Source organism: Colletotrichum phormii, assembly GCF_030913505.1.
Source record: "Colletotrichum phormii strain CBS 102054 chromosome Unknown BDP81scaffold_2, whole genome shotgun sequence".
Classification (NCBI taxonomy): domain Eukaryota; kingdom Fungi; phylum Ascomycota; class Sordariomycetes; order Glomerellales; family Glomerellaceae; genus Colletotrichum; species Colletotrichum phormii.
This window is the reverse complement of record NW_026851444.1, coordinates 3523866-3536568: the sequence shown is the minus strand read 5'-3', so window position 1 is coordinate 3536568 and position 12703 is coordinate 3523866. Positions and strand designations below refer to the sequence as shown.

The 12703-nt window shown below is 48.7% G+C and overlaps 1 protein-coding gene across 1 annotated transcript; it reads right to left on the bottom strand.

The window, feature by feature from the left end:
* Positions 1-299: 299 nt before the first annotated feature.
* Positions 300-1943, bottom strand: BDP81DRAFT_478357 (uncharacterized protein; the record flags this gene model as incomplete). Its single annotated transcript, XM_060594850.1, has 2 exons — positions 300-1250; positions 1472-1943. The coding sequence occupies 2 exons, from the start codon at positions 1941-1943 to the stop codon at positions 358-360; spliced, it is 1365 nt and encodes a 454-aa protein (XP_060451124.1). The 3' UTR covers positions 300-357.
* Between the last annotated feature and the right edge of the window lie 10760 nt (positions 1944-12703).

Here is a 12703-nt window from a genome sequence, read left to right as displayed (position 1 = left end):
CGGGTTTGACCAACGGGAAGGTGTTGAGGTCGCATGTTGTAGAACGCAAACATCGCGCCTCTTCCTCACGCCACCAACAGGTGCGGGGTCTATGACCATGAGATGAACCTGAGGGATTCAACCAACAAAGCGCCCCGGCGCTTACGGGTGCCTCGCATCACATGATTGAGCTCCGCCATGTTACTGCGCTAATTAACAAGGGCAGTTAGCGGATAAGAATGCGAATCCTGCCGTCAGCAAGCAGCTCGCCGGTGGGATCTCGTCTTCATAATATTGGCGACAAGCACCCTGATATTAAACCTAAATTTCGCGAAGATGCCTTGCTAATCCAATTAGGTCCCTAACTCTCTACATTAATTATCCCTCAGAGTGTTCGTCGTTATTCAATCTCAGGCTTCCCATTGAAGACAAGACATCCGATATGTCGGACGCGTCGCTCCAATTTCCCTGCAGAGTCATGCTGACGGATGAGGTGATGGAATCGTGATTCCTAAATGTTGGCCTCACCTTTTTCTCCACTAGATTGAATGCATCTTTCCGAATTCTCTGAAGCAATCTGTCGACCATAATTTGTCGCCTTTCTTTTCCTAGATCGCCTTCGGATTGGAGGACATCAGGCAGGCGCCAGCAGATGTAAAGGTTCTTATGACTGCTCCGGTGCTCGACGCCGGACCGGTGCTCCTCGAAATAGTACTCGCAAAGCCTGCAGGTGGGCTTGCTACTACCAATATACATCCAATCCTTGAAGAATCTGGCGGGCGAAACACTCCCGGCTGTTTTCTCGAGGTGATTGAGAAGCAAGATCTCTGAGTGAACAATGGGGCGAAAGTTGTCTTTCTGGTATTCTGTCTGAATTCTTTGGTCCAGATGCATGATTTGCAGGTCATGAACACATTCTCTAAACCTTTCGATGAGGTGTTCTTGGCGGGTCATGCGACCGACGATGCTTTCGGCGGTCATACTCTTGTTCCGTCCTGGTCGTGGGAGCGGCTGACTTGATGGACAGGCCGAGATTTCGAAGTTACGGAATATCTCAGGCCAATTGTCCTTTGCAAGAATGAAAAACTCGATATCCTTGCAGTATGACAGAAGACGGTTAACCATATGTCGCGTCTCGGGCCAACAAGAAGAGGAATTGCTTGTTACTCCACCCAGACGAATTCCTGTGGCTCGTTGGTCGATGTGACCCCAAACCTCCGACGCTTTCAAGCTTATCAGATTGTGAAGAAGGATATTACATTTGTGCAGGTCTGGCATTCTCCTATTAGGTCAACCACTCCTAAATACACACCTTTGACGGCAGTTGGATGGCACATTACTAACATTGGGACTGGGTAGCCATTCTGTCATGGTGAAATCCAAGTAGGTCGAGAGTCCTCCTCAGGGCTTGGACGATTGAGTTCTCTATTGAAATACCATAAGTTAGTTGTACCTGAATGTTGGTTGACCATTGTTCCGCAGTTCGACCTACCATCTCGGTTATTATCGATGCAAAGCTGGATTTCTGTTTCGAGTCTGCTAATATATGAATTGATTCTAGGTCTGTTGAACCAGAGCACTGCGTTGAGCAAGTCCTTGCGCAGCTCCGAGACGTTTCCTGACGTTGATGCCCTATCAACTCGCTCGAGTAGATGTCGAATGTATGATCTAATATTCTCAAGATCATTGGGACTTCGCTGATTTGATGCAAGGTGATACTCAACCTTTGCTCTCCCAGAACCGCGGAGCAACATGATTGAGGTAACAGTGCCGCCCCCGTTGCCCGGGATACTGTCGCAAACATGAGCTAGCTTGTATACAAAGGCCTGGAAGATTTTCTTAACGTCTCCGCGATAGTTGAAATCATCTGGGTCGACAAACTCGGCCAGGTTTGTCATTTCATCGTTCAATGCTTTGAGGAGGACTAAGGGCTCATAGAACTTGTTGATGACTCGAGACTTCATCGAGATAAGTTCAGCTGTAGCAGCGATTAGCGTCGGTGAAATGAACATCTATACACAGCATCAAGAAACGTGTTGTACAAACGTTGTTCGGCTGCAGCGGACATCATGGTGATGCGGCAAATGTGGCGAAAGGACCGTGGTAAGCAACTGCAAGTCGAAAGCACCAACCTCCTTCGGCGCGACTCTGATGTTGGCACTGAGGTAGCTACATTATATTCGCAGCCCCAAGAAAAACGGAAAAATGTCGCGACAAGCAATAACCGTAAGTCACGGGACGAGGTGACCAAAGATTTCGATGCAATCGTTCTGGTACGCCTTAGGTACTTCGTGTATCAGCAGCAGGAGGCCATCCAACCATTCCGTGAAGTATGAGCTCGTCCCAACGAATTTAAGGTTAGACTTCCAAAGCTTTCACGCCGGCCAGAAACAGGCCTTTGCGCTTCTTCACTTCATTGACAAGCCTCTCCGCGAAGCTCAAAAGTCAGACTAATCTAGATAAGGTCCGAAGTGGTGATAGGCCTAGTCTGTTGACATCAGTTGATGTGGTGGGGATTCCGATGCCGAGCATACCGGCCCGATCGAAACCCCACAGCATTTGCGACTACCCTTGCCGACGCGTGATATGAGTGTATATATCCTTAGTATGGATCGTCGCCAACATTATCTACCCATCGAAATATCATTCTTCCTGCTCTAACCGCTGCCGGAGTAGGCGACATTTTCATTCGCTAGGGTGGTTGCGACACATTTGATCGCCTGATATCATGAACTTTTCGATACCTCCTGAGCAATGTGAGGACCTGGATAGCCCTAGCATGGTGCTCACTGAGCTTCCAGGCAGTGAAGGGTCTATGTCGATACCGTCAGATCCGGTGACTCCAGTCGATCTGTTGACTGAAACAGATCAGTTTTCAGCCCTTTTTCTTGACCCAACCATTCAAGATATCGTCGCTGAATTACCCTGCTACCGCGAGACCGACCATTTGGTCCAACCTACGGAGTATCCGATATACAATGAAGATGAAGTTCACATACACTATACTGGACATACGGCCCATGTTCCGGTGATAGACAGCGAGTATTCATATGACACTCAATCACAGCCCATGATGGATAATCCTGGTCCTACCGTACAACCATACAATCTCTCCAATCTTGAAGGAGATATCCGGAGTGCTCTCGATGATCCTACTCCGACGACTTAGTTGCCGGATTTTCCGCATGTTTCTGGCCTACGCTCGCCTCATCACGAGCCGGCTGGCTTCTGTTCAGGTACCTTCGAGGAGCATGGAAGGCAGACATTTATCGTTCATGGTACTTAACCCCTCTCGCCGGCTTTGGACATGGCTAAAACCAAACTACTTAGTATCACAGCCAGGATATGTCTTTTGCCTTAAGCACCAGAAGTGGTATGAGATGGGTGACAAATTCAGGTGCGTCCGACTACTTCAACTCTTGCCAAACTTACACAATTTCTAACCTACCAATAGGCGACACGAGAGACGACATGAACAACGGGTCAAATGTCGTAGAGAAAAGTGCTCCAAGACATTTGCATCTACAAAGGAAAGGAACGAGCACAGTTGGCGTTACCACAAAAAGTGGGCCAAGAAGAATAACGTACCTGATCCAAGGCGACGTTGCCGTATTTGTCGAAGAAAACTATCAAAGGCGTGCTACATCAAGAGACATTTGGAACGATCTCCCGGCTGCAAAGTAGTCCTCGGCGGATTGCCTACCAAAGATCAAACTACCATGCTGTCTGATTCAGAGGACGACAGTTGTTGAGAGGGAGAGTTTCTGTCTGTGGGGCTTCAGAGCTCAGACAAGTCGCCAACTGCGTACCCGTATAGGGGCTTGTGTGATTCGCTACATTTATTAGTGCTCTTCGAACTACATTCAGTTCAGTTGGTCCGATTCGCGAGCCGGATCCGACGGCTCGGTCTCGCAATGGATTTGAAGTTCTGCCTACAAGCAATACGGATATATACGCGCAATGCCGCTGTGCACCTACTTAGCTAACGTAGGTCTTCTTTCGTTGGTAATTATGTAAACGAAAGCAGACTGAACATAATAATTCCAGACTAATTCTCGTTTTCCATGAGGTCGAGTGGCATGCCTGAGCCTGAAATCCTCAATCTGATTGTGTTGACCGAATAAGTCCTCAAGGAATAAGTCAACCTATGTGGGCAGTACATACTGCTCATCTGGACCAACGAGGCAAGCAATGGGGCAATACGACTGGTATTGTCGGTTGGTTGGTGATGTTGTGGTGAAGGTGGAAGGTGGCTGCGGTGGGCTGGATCAACCAGGAAGTGGATCGGGCAGCTTGTCAAGTTGGGGTGTTGACGCAGGGTGGAAGCTCTCAGAGGCCAACTGCAGTTAGGGGTAGAATGATGAATTACTGAAATCTGCTCCTCCCCCGACGTGTACTCCCTACGCTATATATATATCTAAGCTGCTCCTTTGTTACTTAGACTCTTTATTACCTCTAACTAGCCCCTATCCGGGAGGGCTCTAATAGGGCGCCCCTTCTAACTAGGCTTCGTCCTCGAAGCTCAGTAGTAATGAACGTACTGCGTTATTTCCCTATGGTAGCGTTGCCCTTTGTCGTGGCGGCGTCGATATGTTTACGGAGATGCCGACCGTTTGTCCAGGTATGGGTCCCGTACACGGAACAATAGTTGCCGCCCGGCCCCACATCGGCGACCTCTGGGCCGTCGCTACCTACTCCGGCCGTTGGGCGGTCGGTGTCCCCACTTTTCTTCTCCGTTACTGTTATATAGGCCTTCCGATTCTTCTTCCCCTTCCTATCCGTAGTCACTTAATTTATAGGTTATTAGCTGGTTTTATTAGCGAATTCGTTACTCCCTCGTTACGTTATCCCTACTTATTAATAATTTTCCAGATCTTCTCTACTCTAGTTCTATAATATACCTCCTTAGCGAACTAGTAGCGTCGTTAATATCTCCGGGGGTGCTATCGTTGGCGGCTCGGGCGCGCAGTCCCCGAACGGCGGCGGTAATCCGCCTAAGAAGACGCCTTATTCACGTCCCGAGGTATATATTCTATCGGTGCTCTGATGGTACTCCGTTAGTGCTCTTACTGATTATGTCAGACTCCTAAGAAGAAGCGTAAGAAAAACAAAAAGCTTGTTAAGGCTAGCTCCTGTCGTTAAGTCCCCTGCCCCTCGTACATTACGCGCAAGGCGGTCGATCCGGAGCATGAATGCTTTAATCAGCTTGGTAGGTACTCTATAAGTGCTCTATAGCTACTATTGTTGACTCGATTCTCAGGAAAAGGACTTCGATACGTTAAGTGTACTAATTAGAACCACTCTTGTAAGGATAAGGTCCCCCATACCGCCCTCTCTGCTATGCGCACGCTTTGGAGCACCGCGCGCACGTCTAACTAGGACCGCCGCAATAAGGACGTACATCGTTATTTTGCCGTTACTTTGTCGCTGCTTATGGTCTTTATTAATAATATATAGGCCTATAATACCTACTATATAGCGGTAGGAAACGTATAGAAAATACTAAAGCGCTCCGGCCGCTCTATTGTTTCCACTCCAGATCTTAATAATAGTAATAATAAATTATAGTATTGTTACGGCCAGCTAGTCGTAGGGGTAGTTTGCAGAAGTTGAGGCTGCGGAACTGGTAACAGTAATCGTAGTCGGGGATAGCTTCAGGGAAGCTATGTCTGTCAATCGTAAGGGTAGGTAAGGCTTCGGTGATCAATCGTAGTCTTGTCAAGGTAGTAGCTGAAAGCGGATGTTAATCCTGATACGAAGTTAATTGCTGAAGAAGCTATGGAAAGTCTGTCCTAGAGCCCAGCTCGAGTCCATCCTTATATACAAGTCCGATCCTAACTGAACAGTGCTGAACAGTCCACTTTGTCTGGATATGTCGAATATCCAACATATCCTTATCCCTTATCATATCTCTTATCATCACGTGACCTGTACCATAGTTCTTCCGTTCCTGGGGTTTCCCCAATGATCCGTCCCGTCCTGCATATATGATGCGCCGTAGCCGCTAGGCGTCAGCGGGGCACGCCCTGGTCTCATGTTGGGTCGTAACAAGTATAACAATACCTCTTACGGTTCGTCCTCGAACCGCAGCAATACTAAGGCATAGCTTCTTCGCTTTATTCTCGATAAGCTCGTCTATATAGGCACTATAATAGTATAAGTAAATCGCCTTGTTAATATCATATATATTCTCCTAACTCGATTATCTAGATCTATTAATAGTAGCTCCTCGCCTAGTAGGGGGAGCAGTATGAGGACTAGTTAGAGGAAGACGATAGTACTAATAGCGCCGAATAAATGTTTCCCATACTACGTATATATAGCTCTAGAGGAGCTTCTTTCCTAGTTAGGGGTCTTCTTAATAGCTAGTTAGCTACGTCTTTAGGCTCCTTAGGAGCTAGGGCTCGTTACCTAATTAATACATAATTGTTACGCCCGCCGCAACTTGTCACTGTGGGCGCGTAGCTATATAATGCAGAACAAGAGACAATGATGCCGGAGTCATCATTATCGAAGCTTTTGCTTTGTGCCACAGTTGGTTGCCTTGTCCTGCTCGTAACAATAATTCTTATATATACTAATTAAAGCTACGTCTTTAATATATAATGCCGGCTCCTACGTATCTTTTTCGCTACTATAACCCTTCCACTTAATCAAGTATTATCTCCTTTTTTAGCCCCATATATTGAATAATCTCGTCTACCTCATAAATGGGCTCGCCGTCGATATTGCTAATAGGTAATAACTTTCGAGGTAAGTTACTTCTTTGTAATATTAGTAAGGCTCTAGAAGTAATATGTAGAGTACGTTATAGATCCAGTACTATTGTAATGTATCAAATTCGTACGCAACTCCCGAGGTCCTAATAATCACTTTAATTATAAAGGGTCTTAAATACTTACTAACTAGCTTATAGCTCGGTCGCTACCTCCATATATTCTTTCCTAATAATAGAACCTAATCGCGTACTTTACATAACTTCTTAACTCTAGATTTATAAACTTAGTTCTTATATATATTTCTCGCGTTTCGTAATAATAGTTATAAGGCGACTTAGTCTACTTATAAGTGTACCGCCCGCTCCTCGGTAGTGTCACAGACCCGCTGTCCTAGACCCCAACCTTGAGGTTGGTGTTGAGTAACCCGGTGGCCGGGTTACGTAAGCCTGAGGCTGGATAAAACTCTGCATCCTGTATTCTGTCGCGCATGTCCAGAAACGTAGCTCCTTGAGCTACGTCTTGTCAACAGAGCCTGTACCTGCTTAGGATAGAGCCTGCCCGTAGCAATAGATTGTCTGATCCGCCTGCCCAGCATCCACCTGCCAAACAACCTGCCTGCTACCGTGACAGGTAGAGGCATTCTACGTCCCTTCGTTCGTTCCTATTATAAATAAGATTAAGTATTTCGGTAGGAAGCTAAAGCGAGCTTCTGTAGGTGCTTTTAAAATTATTAAATATTATACGTTAACGTACTTGATAAGCGAGATGCCCAGACAAGCGAGCTGCCCACCTAACCATAATCACATTATAAATCTAACTAAGGAGCAACACTAAAAACATAAATCAATTGAAACTACTCTGAATCCTATTCCTCAGATATTTCTTTATTAAACTGACATGTTCGCGCATTGTGGCCAGTGTTTCCGCAGACGCCACATCGCCGTTAACCTATTTCTGTCCTCGGCCGACGACTACTACTCTGGCGCGTTTCCTCCTCAATCTGGGCCGTAGCCTCTCTCTGCGACTGAATGTCCTCTGCCTCAGCTATAGTAAGACTTCCTCCTTGTCTGAGACGTGTTTTCTTAGCCCTCCTGCGTCTGCTAAATAGGTTATTTTCCTCCCGGAGGATCTAGACCTCCGACCTTAATAAGGCAATCTGGTGCATAAATCCCCGCGCTCCCTTTGATAAATGCTCTACAGCTTCAATAATTGAAGTTGGGGAGCTATTTTGATGGCGGGAGATCCTCCTTTTGATGAGTTCGGACTGAGAAGAGGCCTCTGTTGGGTTATTTGGCGTCTAAGAAGTCCACGCGGGGGGTGTTGTTGGTAGGGACCCTGGGGGTGTTGGAGTGTGTAACTTGACATCAAGCTTCGAAAGCACACTTTCGGCACTCAAGGGAACAAGCCCGGCCCCTCTGAAGCCTCCCTGGATGTTTTTTACCGTTAGGGCTTGCGTGAAAGCGTTATGAAATGCAGGGAAGAAGTCCTCCTTCGTAATATGGGTATTACCCCGGCGCATCTTATCCTTAATTTGTCGACCATAAGCCGTCTTTAGTGGCCCAAAACACCCAACGTCTAAGGGCTGAAGTAGATGAGACGAATGGGCCGGCATGCAGAGTGTGACGATATTGTTTTCCTTGCAATATATCTCAAAGTCCGCAGAGTGGTGACTTTCGTACCCATCGACGACGAGGAGGCGATAACTGCTAGTTACACGCGGTTTCGTATGCCGATCAAAGTGCTGGAGCCAGTCTAGGCCTCTTTAATTTATTGTCCATCCGTTTTCAGACGTTGCGATGACCCAGTCGCGTAGGAGATCTATTTCTATATACCAGGTAGAGAGGTGATATTGGCCTGCAACGATGATGTACGGCGGAACGCTATAGCCTGACGAACTGATGGCCTGAATGACTGTAACCCATTCACGATTGCCAGGCTGCATCATTTTTATATTTGAACGCCTTTCGGGACTCGTGACGACCATCTCGGATGCAATCTGGCCCATCATAAACCTAGTCTCATCAAAGTTGTAGATATTGGAGTCTATAATACCGTATTTCGCGATTGTGTTCGCTACAAGCCGAAACTACGCATTTATCGCATCTAGATCTTCGTATTAGGCCCTCTTATAGTCGCATTTGCGAAAAAAGCGCGTCCGGAGCTATGGTTGTCGTTTAACAAAGTTTGAAGCCCAGCGCTTCCCAACTAGGGGCGCGTCGCGGTCGGCGAGCAATCGATTAGCCATTTCTTCCACACCACTGATCCGGGGAGGAAACGATCGGGAATCCAGGTCGAGGATATACTCAACTAGCTTCTCCTCTTCAAGCTCCGTCAATTTGCGTGATTTAGGTATAGTATCTTATCATATAGGTGTGCCTTTTAATCGGGTACCTAGGGTCCTAAGGGGGACTAAATAGATTCTTACTGCGGCTCGAATGCTGAGTTTAGGGGTTTTTTGGATAGCCTTGACTGCTAAGTTCAATTGGGCCTCTTTGCTTTGTGACGACATGATTATTTGTGGCGTGATACGCATTAGAAGTGAGGAGGAAGGATGAACGCGGTTGGGTGGGCAGCTCGCTTGTCTGGGCAGCTCGCTTATCAAGTACGTTAAGTTAAAGGGTAATGTAATTTTTATATAGTTAGATATAAACCTTTAGTAGAATCTAGTAGTTAAAGCCTAGGAATATTTAAATATCCTTAATACTCCTTAGGAGCGGCTATTTTGTTATAGCGTCGTGTCACGGTAGCAGGCAGGTTGTTTGGCAGGTGGATGCTGGGCAGGCGGATCAGACAATCTATTGCTACGGGCAGGCTCTATCCTAAGCAGGTACAGGCTCTGTTGACAAGACGTAGCTCAAGGAGCTACGTTTCTGGACATGCGCGACAGAATACAGGATGCAGAGTTTTATCCAGCCTCAGGCTTACGTAACCCGGCCACCGGGTTACTCAACACCAACCTCAAGGTTGGGGTCTAGGACAGCGGGTCTGTGACAATTAGGCTGCTACTAGGCTGCTGGGTGCTGTTGGCTTGAGTGCCGGCCTGGATGTTCTGATAGAGGGCCTCATAGGCCTTTAGTCCAGCCTTACGGATCCGGGAGAGTTCCTTCCGGCCTGGGAGGGTAGGGGAGCCGTTAACCACTAGGGGCCTTGCTGGGTAGTCCTTGTGGTTAGCTTAGAAGGGGCCGTAGCAGTTGGCGTACTTCGGTCTAGCTATGTAGGGCCTAGTCTTATGGGAGCCTGAGGGCCTGCCGTAGTTGCCGTAAAATGGTTGCCGGTTGTAGTGCCGGTTTGAGTGATATCCCTGGCAACCGGGATCATGTCTGCTTAAGGTCTTCTTCCTTTGGATAAGCTGGGACCTACTGCTTTGGTTGAATAGTCTAAAGGGTGGTACTTCTGCGGAGAAGGAGATAACCTAGGAGACTTCGTTTGTAATAGAGTTAACGCCTAGTCGAGATTGTTGGGCCCGGATAGGCTTACGTCCTGTTTATATAAGGACCTCGTCTTCAAGCAGAGTAGCTGGGTCGAGGGCGTCTCCATCAATAGTCCATAGCTTAGCAGGGCAGCGTGGGACGACGTAAGTGAACCACCTAGTAGGGGTCTCAACCTTATAGGCCCCCAGACAGTCTGCCAGCTTCTCTTTGTTTATAAGGAGGGCTTACTGGACCTGCTTATTTAGGGGTCTTAGTGAGTAGCCAGTTGCAATGTGGTATATATGTGGGATATCCGCTAGCTGGAGCCTAAGAGCCTAGTAGATCGTCCGGCGTAGGGTAAAAGGGGCATGCTTCCTAGTAGCCGCTAGACCCTCTTTAGGGATACGGGTAAAGACTCGGAGGTCCTCCTTTGGTTGGGCCAGAGCCAGGGCCTGGGTCTGGGCCTGAGTCTGAGTCTGGCCTTGGGGCCGGGTTAGGTTTCGGGTACGGGCCGGGGCTGGGGCTAGGACTGCAGCCGGGGCTGAGGCCGCTACATCGGCCTAGTTCCGGCGCGGGGTCGGGGCCGCCGCCTCGCTACCCATAATCCTCTTCAAGGCTTGGATTACATAGGCTGTAGCCTCCTTTGCGATCTGCTTCCTGGGCCCCTCGAAGCAGGAGACCACGTTATCCACAGACTGGGCGATAGCTACAAAGACGTCCTTCCGGGCTTCATAATGCTTCGCTTCTTCATTTAGGGCCGTAAGGACAGCTCCAGTAGCTGTCCCAGTTGCAGTCATAGGCCCCTTAGCCGTTAAGGGGGTTGTCGTATAGGCGTCAGGCTGGCTTCCCACGAGGCTGGGCCGGGGTGGCTGGGCCTCGGTACCGCGGCGGCGTTTAGCGCTAGAGGTTGAGGACGACTCCGGAGGGGGTCCAGAGCCTCGGTCAGGGCCGGCCGAGGAGGCCGGCAGCGGTCCAGAGTCCGCCGGAGGCTGCGAGGCCATCGCGGGAGGGCGCTGGGTGAGAGAGGTAAAGGATCTTCAGCTGTTAAGGGTTTTGGTGGTAGCCCACGTATTACACTAACAGTGGATGCCAAGAAAAATCAGGCGAGAGGGAAGTTGGTCCGAAAGAGTGTTTGGTCTTACCTTGAAGAAGGTTTGCTGTTGATAGACGCTGAGGATTGAGAATTCCTCAGCCATGCCAGTCTTGACCTCTGCATAATGTCAGTCTCACTATCGAGATGCCAGTGAGAGTCAGTGTCAACTTACGAAAGCACATGCCAATAGAGGTTGCAGCAGAGAAAAGCTGTTCATCCAGAATGGTTAGCTCAGTTTACATCATTGATGCTGGACGCTCCCAAAATGTCTCCCGATAGCCGTGTGATCAGCTCTCCGCCTCCACGGCGGGCAACAATTTTGAGGCTTAACATACCCATGCAACAAATATACACCAGTCCTCCTTCCCCAACAGCCGCGCAGGGTACAATCGCGCAAAGAACCGCAGGCCGACGATGAGGCCAGCAAGTCCAGCCGAAATGGTCGTGCACGCGATGACGGCCTTTCCATGGGGAGGGAGTCCCGGCGCCCCTCCGTTCTCAATGATGTCCGAATCCATTTCCATGTCCATTATGAATCAGTCATGCGACCGAGCCGTGGCCGTCGCCGTGGGGCCGTGCGATCATCGCCGCGCGGGTCCGCGACGCTCGTCCGACAGGGGGTCGAGCTATTGTGGGACTCGTTCTGTCTCTTGCGTTTGGGTGAATGAATGAAACCAAGAAGCAGTGGGAAAAGGGGGCAGACAGCACGGCATATCAATCAAAGTCGCAAGATGGTCAGGCTAGTCCGATGTTGCAAGTATCTTTGTGTTAGCCTAAGTCATAGCGACCAAGTCCCGGAGAAGGCGTCCCATACACTGGGGAACTGCAAGGGCAGTGTACGCCACGAAAAGGCGTCCCATCCGTCGTCTAACTTAAGGTAGTACGAATTTACCGGTTACACCAAGGAAAGGCGGACTAAGACAGGCTGGAGCGGGACGAGACGAAACCAAAGTGACGATGAGGGTAGTGGAATTCCGATGGGTGTGAGGGAACATCAACTAAAGTTACTAAAATCCGTTTCGACAGTGTAAAGCCGAAAGTCCAAGTTCATGGGACGGAACAAGATTTGCCAATCGTGGGGGGCAAGTACGAGATTCCAGAGTGGGAAGTCTTTGCCTGGTGGAGGATGGAGAGACAAGAGTCACTGACCTGCAGCAAAAGCCAAGAATTATCCTTATTCCAAGGCAATGCCACCTTCAGGAGGAAGAGTAACGGGCATAGACCAGGCGCGATCTGTCCGCCAACGTCCAAGCTTCTCTGTAGACTGTTGTATGAGAGGACGTGCGGATCATCTGAAGTTTGTCTCTCTCTTCCCCTCCTCAGTAAGGTAAGTAGATACTCTAACTACCGTGTTACCGCAATGTGTGTCGGTACGGTAGTATGGTGGCCATTGGATCGCAGATTCGAGAGGTTTAAACTCCCGTCATGCCTAAAATTCAGGAATCAAACAGGGCACGGGATGAAGCGTCAGCGCACAGGCTGCGAAAGGGGGGAAACGGACT